Source organism: Staurois parvus, unplaced genomic scaffold (genome assembly GCF_062004578.1).
Source record: "Staurois parvus isolate SC_StPar_1 unplaced genomic scaffold, SC_StPar_1.0 ptg000070l, whole genome shotgun sequence".
NCBI classification, from domain to species: domain Eukaryota; kingdom Metazoa; phylum Chordata; class Amphibia; order Anura; family Ranidae; genus Staurois; species Staurois parvus.
Genome location: NW_028317866.1, coordinates 60,290 through 77,500, shown reverse-complemented (window position 1 = coordinate 77,500; position 17,211 = coordinate 60,290). Strand labels below are relative to the sequence as shown.

Genomic DNA, 17,211 nt, shown 5'->3' with positions numbered 1-17,211 from the left:
ATAAGGACACAAGTAAAGGCACTGGAGGGCCAACGCATTTCAAAAGTTGGTGCAAGGCTGATATCTCTTTCAGTTGAAGGTAACATGATTTAATTTCCTGTTTGTCTTCTACAATCTACAACAAAACTATAGAGAAAACAAGAGGAAATTAGTAAAATATATGTAACCGTTGGTACATTTATTTGCTAATTCCCTCTAGTGTTCTCTTGAATTGTTACTTTGTATCTCTTGTTACAGAAATGTATGTATTTCCTATTCTCCTCCGTTCCACCTAGTGAACGTGGAATTTTAATACTGTCCATATTGAAAGAACATTCCAGAAAGGAAAATAGTCCAAAGAACATTTGTTTATGCCCAGATTGAACAAGAACAAATGTATATGCAGATTTGCTGGACAAATGGATATGCAATTTTGTTTAATACCTAGATCCCTATCTGTACTGCAGTAATATATAAATTATTATAGCAGTGACGATGGTTAAAGGCTAAGTTCACCTTTAAAGTGGAACTTTAGGTAAAAAATAAAAATATGGGTGGACAAGCAGGATTTTTAATGCAGAAGAGACATGCTTTGTCTCTTTTGCATTAAGGGCTCATGTACACTGCAGCTGATAAACTGACGTTCGGGAGCTTTTCTGCGTTTTTTTCAGCAGCCCCTGAACTCTCCCTAATGTTTTCTTATGTGTCCATGTACACATAGCCGTTTACAGTCGTTTTTTTGAACGCACCAAACCTGCGTTCAGAAGTAGATTTTATCAGCATTTCAAACACCAAACGCTTGTAAACGCAGCTAACCGCGTTTGTAAGCGTTTGCATTTAGAAGCGGTTTTTAACTGTTCCATATCCAAATGCTGTCCAGAACCTTTTTTCATCATCAGTTCCAGGTTTTGTGTGAGGGAAAAAATGGTAGAACGTGCTGCATTATGCTCTAGATGGGATCCATAGTGAATACAACCAGAAAAGACCGCTAATCTCAACACATACTGCTCTCTCTGCTTCTGCTCTCTCTATTTCTCTCAAAATGTCTGAAATAGTTAATTTTGTACTGTTTTTCAGTGCATTCTGGGCATTTTGGAAGGTCTCCTGATGTTATCTTTAAAAAACGCTTCTAAACGCAAACGTGCATAAAGGCGGTATGCAAACATGGCTAAACAGACGTTTTTTAACCTACGTTTTCCAGCAGTCAGTTTCCATCATTCAGAAGTGTTTTCCAAATGTCCCGTGTACATGAGCCCTAAAGCTATCAACTGCCTGTCCATCCCTGTACAGTGAGCCACGCAGGCAAAGCTCACAATCAGGGGCGGACTGACCATTCGGGCCCTCGGGCACTGCCCCAGGGCCCAGGGTCAGCAGGGGGCCCCATGAGATGCCCCTGGTACCTTTTCATAGGCTTTTTCGAGTGTGGGTGAGGACATGGGGCCCTATGATCCCCTATTGCCTGGGGGCCCCATGAGTTGTCAGTCCGCCCCTGCTCACAGCACAAATTCGGCAATGCTAAATTTGACAGAACATGTGCACATGTGAGGGAGTGACATCATCCATGCCCAGCCAGTGCGTGGTTTTCGAGACCCGGAAGCTAGCTGCCAGACTATGTCAGTGGCCAGGCTCCAGGAAAGTGCATTGCAGGATCAGAGGGGAGTATAGTTCTGCTTTAAGTAGCATGCTACTCCTGTATTTAGCACCCCGATTTCCATCCTTGAGATCCACCTGCACTGCCCCATCATTCATTCACAGAGATCTGTGAATGAATAAACTAAGGGCCAATTCACACCAGTGCATTTAGCGCAACTGTAAAACGCAGATCAACAGAAGGACATCTAAAAACAATAATGTCCAATGTCTCCTATTCACACTATAATGTTTCATTGCACTGTGCTAAAATGCAAAATGTATGCCAACAGACGTCAAAATGTATGTCAATGGACATCGGTGTGTGTTAAAAGGTGACTAAAATGGATGGAAATGTACATGCATTTTAGCGTGAGTCAGTGCGAATTGGCCCTAAAAGTCCCATCTTCCACAGCAACATACAGACTGATGAATAGAATACAAGTGCAGCAGTCAGCACACTCTTAGTCCATTGACACTTCCTCCAGCTGTCAAAATGTATGGCCAGAGTGCTGGAGGAAGTGTTTGCAGGAGCCTGACATTGAACGTGGGATCCACTGATCATGGGTGAAGATTTGGAAAAAAATAATAAATGCACTTTTTTTTAATGCAAAAACGTGTGCATTTATTTATTTTCTTAAAGGGTAACATGTTCCTTTTACTTTATTAAAAACTATGCTTTAGCCAACTGAAACTGCAGTGACTCTTGCTGGTGACATCTGGTATTACAGCTCTATATATTTTGCTATGAAATATTTCTTGGTAATGTGAAGCACATTGATATGACACACACAAGCGTTTTCAGTGTATATATGCTGTATCTATACATTAATATATTGTATGAGTTCGTCTTCTGAATGAACATCAGGACATTGTTTCTTCTGCTGTTTACAAGCATAGAGCTGGAAATCCCATTTAGATCAGGCACATTTTCTGACTTGTGCTGCCAATTTAATCCAAAAATATATTGAAATGAGTCTTTTTCTTACCTCCACTAAGATGTGAATGAATGCCAGCTTGGGATACAGAACTGTGATGATATGGCTCAGTGTGCCAATGAATTTGGCAGCTATTCTTGTCAGTGTATAGAAGGGTATGAAGATCACTCTCCTGCTGCTCCAGGGACTGTATGCATCACTCCTCAGCCAGCAGGTACTACCCTGTATCTTTAATTTTATTGGCCTTTATGTACTGTTTAGCAATGGTAGTGGAAATACATTTGGCCTTGGAACAGGCATCACAGAATTCCTGAGAGTATGCTTATAGGCATATGCAAAAATCTGGGGTATAACTGCGCTGCTCAAAAAAATTAAAGGAACACTTTTTAATCAGAGTACAGCATCAAGTCAATTAACCTCTTTGCGCTGGCCGAACGCATATGTGTGGCCTCCCGGCGTCTGGGCCTAGATGCTGAGCAGCTGCACATTTGCGTTCTATTAAAAAAAAAACATATGTGCTGAGAGCACACATGTCCGGTACTCATGGAAAGGTCCCGATCTCCTCTTTTGATCGGAACCTTTCCCGATCATGTGACGGTGTGTCACGGTGGTCACATGACCCTAAACCATGCCCCGCCTCCCGGCTTCTGAAACCCTTAAAGGGCCAGGAGGTGCCGGCGCCAAGGGGTTAAACTCACTGGATATTGATCTGGTCAGTTAAGTAGCAGAGGGGGTTGTAATTCAGTTTCAGCTGCTTTGGTGTTAATGAAATTAACAGGTGCACTACATGGGCAACAATGAGATGACCCCCCCCAAAACCAGAATGATTTTATAGGTGGAGGCCACTTAAATTTTTTTTTCCCTACTCATCATCTTTTCTGACTGTTTTTCACTAGTTTGGCGAGGGTCAGTGTCACTACTGGTAACATGCACAGGCAGTCCAACAACTCCAGGATGGCACAATACATGCCATTGCCAGAAGGTTTACTGTGTCTCTCCAGTCTAAAGAGCATGGAGGAGATCCAGAAGAAAGGCAGTTATTCTAGGAGAGCTGGACGAGGGTCCTTAACCCCTCAGCAGGACCAGTATCTGCTCCTTTGTGCAAGGAGGAACAGGATGACCACTGCCAGAGCCCTACAAGATGACCTCCAGCAGGCCACTGGTGTGAATGTCTCTGACCAAACAATCAGAAACAGACTTCATGAGGGTAGCCTGATGTCCTCTAGTGGGCCCTGTGCTCACTGCCCAGCATCATAGAGCTCGATTGGCATTTGCCATTGAACACAAGAATTGGCATGTCTGCCACTGGCACCCTGTGCTTTTCACAGATGATAGCAGGTTCACCCTGAGCACATGTGATAGACATGAAAGAGTCTGGAGAAGCCGTGGACGTTATGCTGCCTGTAACATTGTTCAGCATGATCGTTTTGGTGGTGGGTCAGAGATGTTCTGGGGAGGCATATCCATGGAGGAACGTACAGACCTCTACAGGCTAGACCAGGGGTGGGCAAACTTTTTGACTTGAGGGCCGCAATGGGTTCATATATTGGACCCGGGGACTGGACCAAGAGTAGATGAATGATGTGTATGTGTCATCCATAGTAAGTATAGGAATATTCCCCCATAGTAAGCATAGTAATTAATCCCCCATATAGTAATTCATCCCCCATAGTAATTCATCCCCAAATAGTAATTCATCCCCAAATAGTAATTCATCCCCCCATAGTAATTCATCCCCCCATAGTAATTCATCCCCCATAGTAATTCATCCCCCATAGTAATTAATCCCCCCCATAGTAATTAATCCCCCCCATAGTAATTAATCCCCCCTATAGTAATTCATCCCCCCTATAGTAATTCATCCCCCCTATAGTAATTCATCCCCCATAGTAATTCATCCCCCATAGTAATTCATCCCCCATAGTAATTCATTCCCCATAGTAATTCATCCCATATAGTAATTCATCCCCCATATAGTAATTCATCCCCCCTATAGTAATTCATTCCCCATATTAAGTCCCCAAGTCCCCCCTGTGTCAATTCACTTACCTTTGCTCCGCGCGTTCCTCTCACCGTCTTCCCGCGCCGTTCCGGTGTAGCATGAAAATCTGTCTCCTATGCGGATCTGTCCCCCTCGACGTATCTGCGCATGTGCCAGTTTCGGCGATCTCCGGCACATGCGCAGATACGTCGAGGGGGACAGATCCTCATAGGAGACAGATTTTCATGCTACACCGGTCTTCAGGGCGGACTGTGAGAGGAGCCTAGCTCCGCGGGCCGGATTAAAAGGTCCGCCGGGCCGTAGTTTGCCCATTGCTGGGCTAGACAATGACACCCTGACTGCCATTAGGTATCTGGATGAAATCCTTGGACCCATTGTCAGAACCTATACTGGTGCAGTGGGTTTTGGGTTCCTCCTGGTGTACGACAATGCCCGGCCTCATATGGCGAGAGTATGCAGGCAGTTCCTGGAGGATGAAGGAATTGATACAAATGAATAGCCCCCACGCTCGCCTGACTTAAATCCAATAGAACACCTCTGGGATATCATGTTTCGGGCCATCTGACGTCACCAGGTTGCACCTCAGACTGTCCAGGAGCTCAGTGATGCCCTGGTCCAGATCTGTGAGGAAATACCCCAGGACACCATCTGTGGTCTCATTAGGAGCATACACCGACGTTGTCAGGCATGCATACAAGCACATGGGGGCCATACAAACTACTGAGTACCATTTTGAGTTGCTGCAGTGAAATTTCAGCAAAATGGACTCGTTTTGGTGCAAACTGTTTTTCACTTTGGTGGAAATGAACATTGCCAACCTACAGAGGACTGAATTCAAAGACACCCCAAAAATCAAACAATGGGGCATCCTTACATTCCTAAAACATTACCCAGTCCCTATGAGTATAGATATCCAGCATGATATTTTTCCCCATTGAGCTCTCAAATGCTGAACTCAGAGCTACTGCATTGGGGAAGAGAAAGAGCATGCAAAGGGGTTTGACTCAAAGAAAGAGCTCACTCCTGTGATGGTGGAGGTGAGCAGTAACAGCTGGTTGTTTTCAAAGTGTTCCTTTCATTTTTTTGAGCAGTGTATATGTGATGGGATCTCATAAGCTCAATGTATGCCTTAAAGGGTTACTTCACATTTACCAAAAAACTGTCTATGCAAATAAGAAGCGTCTGTAGATGATAAAAACAAACTGTGCAGCTTTGTCCAAAACTGAATAATGCCCTTGCTATAGGTATAGGACATTTACTTACCTAATGAAGCCTTTCTGAAAAACTCCCAGGACACTACTAAGAGACTCCCAGCTGTTACTGATCACCTCCACCATCACAGGAGTGAGCTCTTTCTTTGAGTCAAACCCCTTTGCATGCTCTTTCTCTTCCCCAATGGCTCTGAGTTCAGCATTTGAGAGCTCACTCCTGTAATGGTGAAGGTGAACAGTAAAAGCTAATGTCACTTAGCAACATCCTATGAGTTTTTCAGTCAGGCTTAACAAGGTACATAAATGGTCTACACCTATAGCAAGAGCTTTAGTCAACTTTAGTCAAAGCTGTACAGTTTATTTTTATCTAGAGACACCCCTTATCCACATAGGCAGTTTTGTGGTAAAGGTGAACTATCTCTAAAGAGAAGTGCACTTAATGTCCACCTCTGTCATCCCTCATCTTTAACACTTTTACATACCTACAACTGTCCCAAGATCTTCACTGTATAGCCCACCCGGCTCTGTATAGTCTTTGGCCCAAATCTCCACACTTCTTCTGAGTTGTTCTTCCAAATGTCATGGCCTTTATTCACTCCAATTGAAAGCCTGTCTGTCAGGCTTGCTAAAAATGTCAGCCAGAAGCTGTGCAGAACTTGGAACAGCAGTGGTTGTAAGTGTAACATATACTCAAAGTGTATTTAAACTTAGTGTTGCTAAACCCAGGACCCTGCACTCACTATATCTGGTCTCCCACAGTACACACAACATGGAAGTGCAATTATTTTGGTAAATATAAACTGCTAAATGCCTTTTCTCATCAGCAGTTAGAGCGGTCTTGTGACTTCTATCAGTGTCCAGCAGAGCACTGGTTAAAATTTGTAGCAGTAGTTTTCTTTATGCTCTAGGACAGGGGTCCTCAAACTACGGCCCGCTGGCCACATGCGGCCCGCCGAGGACATTCATCCGGCCCGCCGGCAGGGGCATATTTGCCGCGAGGAAGAGACACTAAGTACAGGGGCAGGCAGGGGGCTGCTGTATCTTACCTGGCTCCGTGTACCAGTCCCACGATGATCCAGTCCAGGAAGCGCTGCTCCTTCATTCACTCCGGCCGCTCCCTCACTCGATGTTCCTGCTGCTGCTCGGCTCCGCCTCCTCACCGGAGATTGGGTGCCAGAGCTGTAGCTCAGGAAAGGCACACAAGTGGCCAAACACCTGCGAGGAGGCGGAGCCGAGCGGCACCACGAACATCGAGTGAGGGAGAGGCTGGAGTGAATGAAAGAGGACAGCTGACCGCCCAGTAAGTGTGCCGTGCAGATGGTGCTGCTGCAACCAGGTATGCTGGCTGCAGCAGCACTATGCTGGAACAGGGGTCAGCAAGTGTCATTGGTGTCAGTGGGAGGAATAGTGCCCCATCATTGATGTCACTGATACTAATGATGGAGCACTATTCCTCCCACTGATACCAATGACGTACTATTCCTCCCATTGACACCAAAGATGGGACGCTATTCCTTCCACTGACACCAATGATGGGACGCTATTCCTCCCACTGACACCAATGATTGGTTGCTATTCTTCCCACTGACAGCAATGATGGGACGCTCTTTCTCCCACTGACACCAATGATGGGACGCTATCCCCTTCCCCTACTGACACCAATTACGGGGCACTATTCCCCCCCCCCCACACTGACACCAACGATGGGGCACTACTCCTCTCCCCACTGACACCAATGATGGGGCACTATTCTTCCCACTGACACTGATGGGGCAAGTTTCTTCTCACTGACACCAATGATGGGGCACTATTCCTCCCACTGACACCAATGATGGGGCACTATTCCTCCCACTGACACCAATGATGGGGCACTATTCCTCCCACTGACACCAATGATGGGGCACTATTCCTCCCACTGACACCAATGATGGGGCACTATTCCTCCCACTGACACCAATGATGGGGCACTATTCCTCCCACTGACACTAATAATGGGGCACTATTCCTCCCACTGACACTAATGATGGGGCACCATTCTTCCCACTGACACTAATGATGGGGCACTATTCCTCCCACTGACACCAATGATGGGGCACGCTGCTTCCCACTGACACCAACGATGCTTCCCACTGACACCAACGATGCTTCCCACTGACACCAACGATGCTTCCCACTGACACCAACGATGCTTCCCACTGACACCAACGATGCTTCCCACTGACACCAACGATGCTTCCCACTGACACCAACGATGCTTCCCACTGACACCAACGATGCTTCCCACTGACACCAACGATGCTTCCCACTGACACCAACGATGCTTCCCACTGACACCAACGATGCTTCCCACTGACACCAACGATGCTTCCCACTGACACCAACGATGGGGCACTATTCCTCCCACTGACACCAACGATGGGGCACGATTCTTCCCACTGACACCAACGATGGGGCACGATTCTTCCCACTGACACCAACGATGGGGCACTATTCCTCCCACTGACACCAACGATGGGGCACGCTGCTTCCCACTGACACCAACGATGCTTCCCACTGACACCAACGATGCTTCCCACTGACACCAATGATGGGGCACGATTCTTCCCACTGACACCAATGATGGGGCACGATTCTTCCCACTGACACCAATGATGGGGCACGATTCTTCCCACTGACACCAATGATGGGGCACTATTTCGCTCCATAAGACACACTTGGGGGGGAAATGTCTGTGCGTCTTATGGAGTGGCCGGCCCAGAATTCCCACTGCCTTTGTATGTCCGCAGTCTCTGGTCATTTCATGTACTATGTCCACAGTCTCTGGTCATCTCCTGTACTGTCCGCACTTGTTCATAGGTTTTTTTTTTTAAACTATAGTCCGGCCCTCCAACGGTCTGAGGGACAGTGAACTGGTCCCCTGTTTAAAAAGTTTGAGGACCCCTGCTGTACTGCATATACAGACTGATTTTACTGTTGCGGGTTTAGTAACACTTTAAAACCAAAAATGTAATATAATGCAGCTTACCAAACCTTAACTGTGGTGGCTGCATTAGTTTTCTATTTTTATCCTTTTTTTTTTTTTTTTTCTCCTTTTTTTTCACCTATGATCCAGCCATTAACACACTTCCTGTTTCAGGGAGGCACCACTTTATGGCGAAGCAACAGAGGCACCCTTGTACAGCAGCATTGTCAACCTGGAGAAGGAGTAGTAATAGATGGACTAGCAGGTTTAGAGTTAACTAACAAATTAACACTGACCTCTTGCTTCTACTTTTAAGCGGTTAAAACATCAGGATTTTTAATTTTTTTTCATTTTGGGATAAATCCGTAAATGCTGACCGTTGCGCACAGCCCTGTCAGATGGTTGAGGCAAACCATTTAACACTACCTGTCACTTTCTTAACAACTAGCCCTGCTAAAGGAAGTTCAAAAATAAGACTTGCTGGCAAGATCACCAGGTGGAAATAAAGGAAAGAGACTAAAAAGAAAACTAAAGCAACCCCCACTTTTAAGCATTGGAAAGCAGCAAGCTATTATTTGCTGTTGGGTTTAGATACACTTTAAAGTGCTGAGGGGAGGTGGGTAGAAAAGTTCAGTTATATTTCAAGTACTCTGAGAAGCCAAGACACCCTTTTGTTCTAAGGAGATCACTTTTTTTTGGACTATGGTATCAAAATGTTCCTATATGTAACTGAACTGGAATTAGATTAATTTCTCCAGTCATCTTCCAGGACGGCACACCGGAGTAATGACTGGCTCCACCTAATATGAAACACAATCGAGAACAAAGGTCAAAAATCCCTGGCCCTCTTGTCCCTCAGTTATTGATTGTGTTTCACTTGTGCAGCAAAACCTTTTTTGTTTTCACTGACCTGAAGGCTGAACACCTTAGAGTCCAGGTTGCAGCCCTGTCTGTGTTTTTGGATCAGAGGCTCGCAAGAGGCCCCATAGTTTAGAGATTTTTGTTAGCCAGAGAAAGGTTGACTCCTGTAAAGGCGAATAGGGTCCCCCCATGGGATTTATCATTGGTTCAAGAAGCAATGATGAAGCACCCCTTTGAGCCAATGGAACTACTTTCAGTTAAATTTTTACCTTTAAAGTTAGCCTTTTTGTAGACCATTACCTTTGCCAGGAGGATAGGTGATTTACAAGGACTGTCCATTAGGAACCTTTTTTGTTGGTGCTAGAGGACAGAGTCGCCCTAAAACAGGACCCCCAATATTTACCAAAGGTGGCCTGCTGGTTCCTTAGATCACAGGAGATAGTGCTGCCCTAATTTTGCAGTAATCCTAAAAATGAGAAGGAAAGAAGTTTGTACCACAACAACATTGGAGAAGTCAAAGATCACTGGGCACAGTGTTGCCTCTTCACACCTGATTTAAACCTCTGTCATACTACCATGTCACATTTGCATGCATTTCACAGCAATCAGGGTTTAAATCAGGTGACAAAGAGGCAACACATCACCTCCTCACCATCTGTCAAATGCACTGGGATCACTTTGCAGAGGAGAAGCAGTGCCTACTGAACCTGTGAATGAGCCCTTGGTTGTAATCAGCGGCACCATAAGTGCTTGTTCACATGTAAAGTTGGAGGGTGGTAAAACCCTGCGGCTGAATCTTGGCTTTACCACCCCCCAATCCCTACCCCCTTTAGCTGCTGAGGTAGCAGTCAAAGGTGTACACATGACACAGTGGGAATTACACCCCCTGTTGCTTTTGGTGGGTCCTACTGCCTGTCAACTGAGACCCATTCAATTCACTCTGGAAATGCCCTGTAACTACATGCTTCTGCGGGATCCAAGGGCCTAAAGCAGGTGGTGAGAGAGCACAACACCGCTGCCTGTTTAACCCCTTGCTTGCTGTAATGCACAAGCTTGAAGGGTAATTGCCAAGCGGCCTCATTCACTTGAATGGATCATGCTTTGCTGGTGCTACCATGACCGGGTATAGGAGCCAGCACTACAGAGAAGACATAAACTTATGCAGCTTTCTCCTTACTACAGCTCCAAATTTACAAGTAGTCCCTCTGCATTGCACTCTGTTTGATGCTCTGGGATGGTGGGTCTGCAAGCCCTGACCGTGATCTACCAGTCACCTGGCCAAGATCTACTGGTTGCTGAACCCGTACCTAGACCATCAAGGATTTCAGGAAATGGAACCATCTGTTAGAAGCCTGTAACCCCTTCCTGACACCACTAAATAGGACTAAGTCAACAGTGGCAAGATGGATTAGACAGGCCATAGTCTTACTCTATGAAGGGTCAGGTTCCCAAGTAGTTATACACCTGAAAGCTCATTCTACAAGATCATTCGCAGCGGCTTCCTGGGCAGAAAGAGCAGGAGCGTCACTAGAGCAGATCTGCCACACAGCTACATGGGCAAGCCAGAAGACCTTCGTAAGACACGTCAGAATAGAGTTATCACAACAAAACCTTGTGTTCAGCAAAAAAATATTACAGGCAGTGATCCCACCCTGAGGTAGTCCTGAGTGCTTGATTTTCCTCTCAGGTGTGCCGTTCTGGAAGATGATTCGAGAAAATTCCCAGTTAGACCTACCGGGTACCATAATTTTTAGGAATCTTCCAGGAGGGCAGGCCTACTTCCCACCCATTTGGTGCCATATACATTTTTTAGTAAGTGGCTGTTTCCTTCATGCACTGGTGTAAGGAACTAAGGGACGAGGGTTGGGGCAGGGGTTTTTAACTTCTGTTCTTGATTGTGTTTCCTGTCAGTTGGAGCCAATCATCTCTCAGGTGTGTAATCCTGGAAGATTCCTAGAAATGACTCTACCGGTAAATCTAACTGGGAATTTCCAGTTATAGAATTCATATATGGTTACATCAATCCAGCCTCTTGGACCAATGCAAATATGTATGTGCCATACCTGTGGAATCCCTGCTGAAGCTGGAAATTACTTTAGTAGATACCAATATTACATTAATCTCCACTTTCTTCCTGGTTCCTTGCCAAGTGGCTGCCCTGCTGCATTGTGAACACAGGAGGTACAGGTTCCTTTCAAAGAACACGCTGCGTTTTCTCAATGAATGGCAAGCTTTCTCTGATTTGATGAGATGAAGAGGTGGGGGCTGTGATGCCTTGTCCAATCAGAGAATGCTTTGCATTCATTGAGAAATGCAAAGTGTTTTCTGATTGGCACCCATGCCAAGTGGACACTCGGCACAGGAAAGCTATTGAAGATCACTGGAGCAGAGGTACCTACTAAAGCGATTTCCAGCTTCCATAGAAATCCCAGGTATGGCACACACATGCCAACATTTGTCAAAACTGGGTCAATATCTGTAACTTTGTAAAGCTTGCCATACCAGCTTTAAACATATATATATTATATATTATGTACAGTATAGTTTTTTTTTTTTTTATTCATAAACCAGTCCACTGAAAGATGAGTTCTGGTTGCAGTGGGTCATGCTTCTTGCCTCATGGAATATGAATGATAATGTTGAACTTATTCCAGCCAGCTGTATTTGTGAACCTGAATAAACAATCTCAATTTCAGGGATGTGATGGTTCCTAAAAATAAGTTGGTGGAGTTTATTATTGTGATCACTGCCATCTGGGCCCTCATATGAAATTAAGATATCTATACTGGGTTGAGGCTGAAAGACAGCATAGATTGGCTACAAATATCCATCCAACATGGTCAATTGCTAACCCCCCCCCCCCCTTCCAACATTAGTCAGATAGGGATGCCTGGGGCAGATATAGGCATAAGCAGACTTGGGGATCATTGACCAATCCAACCATGTTGTGGTAATGCTAACCATTTGTTTTTCTTTTATTTCAAACAGAGGTTTACTCCCTATCAGAACAAATGGAAATTCTAGTTGCCTCTCTTAGTGGTGTCGCTATCACTTTGTTGCTTGTTGTTCTCCTCCTCTGTACTGTCCATCTGAGCAGACGTACCAAAGCTAACTTTAGAGTGCGAGATGGACCAAGGGAACATCAAGATGCCCACCCTACAGGCACAGAACCGGCTTCTCAGGGTCATTGTGGCCAAATGCTGCCAGGCTTTGCAAGGCACAAGTCACCCCGACATAGCAAAGGACACTACACTGCCAAAGACACCTCCAGCACTCTGGAACTGACCAATATAACATTTGAACAAACTGCATTCTAATGATTCTGCATTTATGAACTAAAAGTGGAAAATGGCATTATGATGCATAATTTAAGTACATGAAAATATGTTGGTATTATTTAGCTGTAGACATTTTTGGACTTCTTTTGTATCTGTCACTTAAAGTGCACCTGCGCCAAGACTATGGACATTAAACTATTTACATCCTATTAACGAGCAGTAAAAAAATCTTTAAAACAAGACATTCTTGACTTCTTGGAGTACTTTTAACAAGAAGTTATTCATTCTCAAAAATATCCAAAAATCAGAACAAAGATTCCAGCTAGGAATTATTCCGCTTCTAACAGCTTAGAAACCCTTGCTGGTTTTGTACATTGGAGGGCTACCATGATCTGCTCTCAAACTAAGATTTCAAAGCCTGTTATGTGAACATTAAGCTTTAAATTTCTTTGCAATGCTTATACCTACAGAGATGAATGAGGGCTTGTTTTAAAACTGAACTCCAGGAATTCAGCCTCTTTCTAAAATGTGCCGAATTACTATGGGTTAAGTCCATTTAAATGTATGCCACCTCGTGGTCTTATCTCTTTAATTGACAATTTACATTTCTGAGCGTTGGGAGTAGAGCTATTGCTACACTTTCAGCGATCCTGTGCTGTATGTCCAGGTCCCAGCTCCTTCAACTGCAAAGACCACTACAGCTGCTCTGCCTGCTCCTTTTCTCTGCTTGCCCAGTCAGGGAGCACCCATTCACAAAACACAAAGCCTTCTGTGAATGCACAGCAGAGTGGAAGGAAGGGTGGTCAGAGTGCCTGCTGTGTGAAAAAAACAGCAATGCTCCTTTCAGAAAGCTGGGAGTATAGATAGAGGTGCCCCTGCTGCTCTGTAATATTTTCAATTGCAAATAAAAGAAATAAGTCTGTGACATAGAATGCACCTCACTGGACATGAACCATAATAAGCCGGCACATCTTATAAAGGTGATGAATTCTTGGTATGCAGCTTTAGTCTGGGCACATGTTCATTTTAAAGTAGAAGTGTTAGCTACAATGAGCCTTATAATGGAGGAGCAGGATGGAGATCAAAAAATGTCTGGTTGGCACTCCATGCACATTACATTTCTGCATTTAGAAAAAACCTTTTTAAGCTGAAACTCAATATTTAGTCTGAAAATGCAGTCCTTATATACAGGTCTACTAAAGGTTCAACATTAATTTACCTTTATAGCACTGATACATCATATCTATAGATAAGCATCAGTAGGTGGCATTCTCATATTTTATCACTAGATGTCACTGTGTTCCTAATGTACAACTTCACAGTACATGGACTAACCAGATGCTGCTGTCTTTTCTAAGAGCTGCTCGCTTTCAGTAATGTATAAGGTCTCAAAATATTATATAATATCACATAATAAAATTAAAGGCAAAAAGTTGTTAGTGAAGATTTATTTTCCCTAGGAAATATCATGTTTAAAGGCAAAAAAAATTGTGGTTTGTATTAAAATTTACTTTCTGTTCTGTAATCTAAAGATAACTTTTGTTATATTTATTAGTTGCTGTATAATACATTCAAAGCTTCTTTTGTATATTTTTAAACAGAAGCCAAAAGAATGCACACCTCATGCGACTTTGACTGCTTTTGTAAGCTTTGAGACAAAACACTTAAAGTACAGAGCTAAACCTAACCTAGAAAATGACTACTTATAACAGAAGCTCCTACAGGTTTGCATGCAAACTCTTTTGATACATGTAGTACCAGAATATGAGCAGACAGACGCTGCTATTGTATTTTAGTGCTTCTTTACAGAAAGCACCCTATTCATTTCTAATGATAAAATTACACCTATTATTAATATTATTCATTTATACACGCTTTAGAGAACAGGTCCATATGGAACAATTCCTGTCAAGAGAAAGGTTACAATCTAGATCCCTGTGCGATAGTCGTATAGACACGCATGGACATTTAGATTGGCAATTGTATCTGTGTTTGTATGACTCTGGCAGAGAAAATGCTAGGACACTGTGCATTTGGATCCATTGACCCGCTCCTGCATGTAAACCACTGACCACTAAAAATGTGATTTTCTTTCACGTTTCCTCTTGGTGATACCAGGAAACAGGAGGAATGGAGAGGGCGAATCTCCCCAACATAGACAGCAATAAAAATCTGACAGGGGTCTGCCTATAGTTATACTTTAAAGGGTTAGTATACACATGCCAAATTATTGCCTACATAGGTAAACCGTGTCTATAGTAAAAAACATACCATTGTTTGACCAAAGTTGAATATTGCCCTTGCTATAGGTCAAAGGTCTCCTAGCTTTCTAAACAAAGGGACAGTTTACTGTTCTTCAGACTTTAGGGAGGCTATGCCTGTGTTTCATAACATTTTTTCAGTCAAGGCACCCTTTAAAATTATGGACAGTCCCGAGGCACCCCATTCTAAAATAGGGTGACTCAAGACTGTCTATAATTTTAAAAGGCACTCCATTCAAAATGTGAAAAACTATTCTAATAGTTTTATATAATGCAGCAACATCCACACATGTAAGACACCCAACATTAGAGGGGATTTATTCTTCCAAAGCAAATACACTTTTGCACACTGGTACTGACTAGTATTCCAATGTTTCTCTTCTTCAATTTTTCTCCATCACTGAGCTAATACAACCCCAGCACTGATGGAGAGGGGCAGGGGAGGGTCAAATTAGGATGCTGTGCAGGCAGCTGACATCCTCTTTATCAACTAATGATGTCACTGGTTGTCAGGATGCCAGCGGCTAAAAGGTCGTAATGGTGCACAATGGAAACCCGTGACTTTGTGTAACTAAAAAGCAGGCTTATCCACCCGCTGGCTTGTATACACGTTTTGAGCAATTTTCCAGAATTTTGCCAAGGCACCCCTGAAGAAACCTCAAGGCACCCCAGGGTGCCTGGGCACCCTGGCTGATAAAGGCTGGGCTAGACTGTGGCCATTGGGAGTTGAAATTTTCCTGCCATAAGTGGGAGTGAGCATCTTTGGTATTAGGGAGTCCCAGTGTTAGTGTCAATGGGAGGAATAGTACCCCATTATTAGTGTCAGTTGAAGGAATAGTGTCCAACTGTTGATGTCAGTGGCAGAAATTACATCCCATTGTTCGTGCCAGTGGGTGGAATAGTGCCCAAAGTGCCAGATAAAGGCAAGCAAAGGGCCACAGTTTGGAGAACACTATAGGCATAGACGATTTTACATACCTACTGATGCCTGGCTGAAAAATTCCCAGAGATTGCATCCCCTTGTCCTTCATTGTTGCTAGGACATTGCTAAGACACTCCCAGCCTTTACTGCGCACCTTCAGCATCACAAAAATGAGCTTTCTCAAATTCAAACTCCCTCACATGCGCCATCTCTCTCCTGATGCAGTAGCTAGTGCCTCCTTGTCTTTTGTACTGTTCATAAAATATAACATTTAATTTCAGCCTTTATTGTGTTTATAGGGTTCAGGCCCAGCAGGTTTTTTACAGGTATTTCTATGCCTAGCCCAATTTCCTGGGGCTTTCCCCATACATGCAGTGTACATCCTCCCATACATTGACAATATGTGGGTAACCTCTGGACACAGGAATGCAGCAAAAAATTACACTAGGTATGGAAAATGCCTGTTAAAGCCTGGTGTGCATGAACCCTTATGCAATTCATTTCTACCAAAATGCTCATAGTTGTGCTTGGAACTTACTTTTGTGTCTGTCTAAATAATGTCCTTGTAATAAGCTATGTTGGAGGCCTTGCATGGTCATTAATGGCCACGGGGTTGGGATGCATATATTTTTCCGCTGATTCATATAATTAGACTTTTTTCAGGCTGTCTCCTGCCAGTCAAGAGCTGCATCCCATACACAGCTGTTAATTGTGCGCTTTTAATATAGTGACAAGAGCCCATGAATACATTTGTTATGGACTGCTCCGGATGTCAGAACTGCCAGAAGCTCCTTGTTCGTCTAAAAGATCTGATTGTTTCTATCACTTAGAATCATTTGTCAGCACATTGTGAATTCATCCTCTGCTGTTCCACAGACTGATCTTGGTGTCTGTTGCAGGAAAGCATGACAGGGCAGTGGGGTTTTTTCATTAATTAGGTGAAGAGCAAAGTGCAAAAATTAGTAATGCATAAAAATCTGTCCAACAGAATTGAAATTGGAACTAAACCCATTAGTTTAGTTCAAAAACCATTACATTCAACTCAATGCTGTTGTCACAGCTGTTTGTGTGGTCAAAACTGATCACATGTGCAGCACCATGGCAACCACAGATTAAAGAGAGGCTAAAATAGCAGCTTCCTTAGCTGTAAAGAATAGGAGAGTTTAAT

The 17,211-nt window shown here is 43.9% G+C and overlaps 1 protein-coding gene across 1 annotated transcript in view; it reads left to right on the top strand.

The window, feature by feature from the left end:
* Window positions 1–14,295, top strand: part of LOC149469435 (uncharacterized) — a 58,637-nt gene extending 44,342 nt beyond the window's left edge. Inside the window, exons 8-10 of the mRNA XM_089669176.1 lie at window positions 1–79; window positions 2,608–2,760; window positions 12,571–14,295. The exon at window positions 1–79 is cut by the window's left edge and continues 73 nt beyond it. Coding sequence (XP_089525302.1) covers window positions 1–79; window positions 2,608–2,760; window positions 12,571–12,899 — 561 coding nt within the window. The 3' untranslated portion in view covers window positions 12,900–14,295. The remainder of the gene's footprint in view (window positions 80–2,607; window positions 2,761–12,570) is intronic.
* Window positions 14,296–17,211: the final 2,916 nt, after the last annotated feature.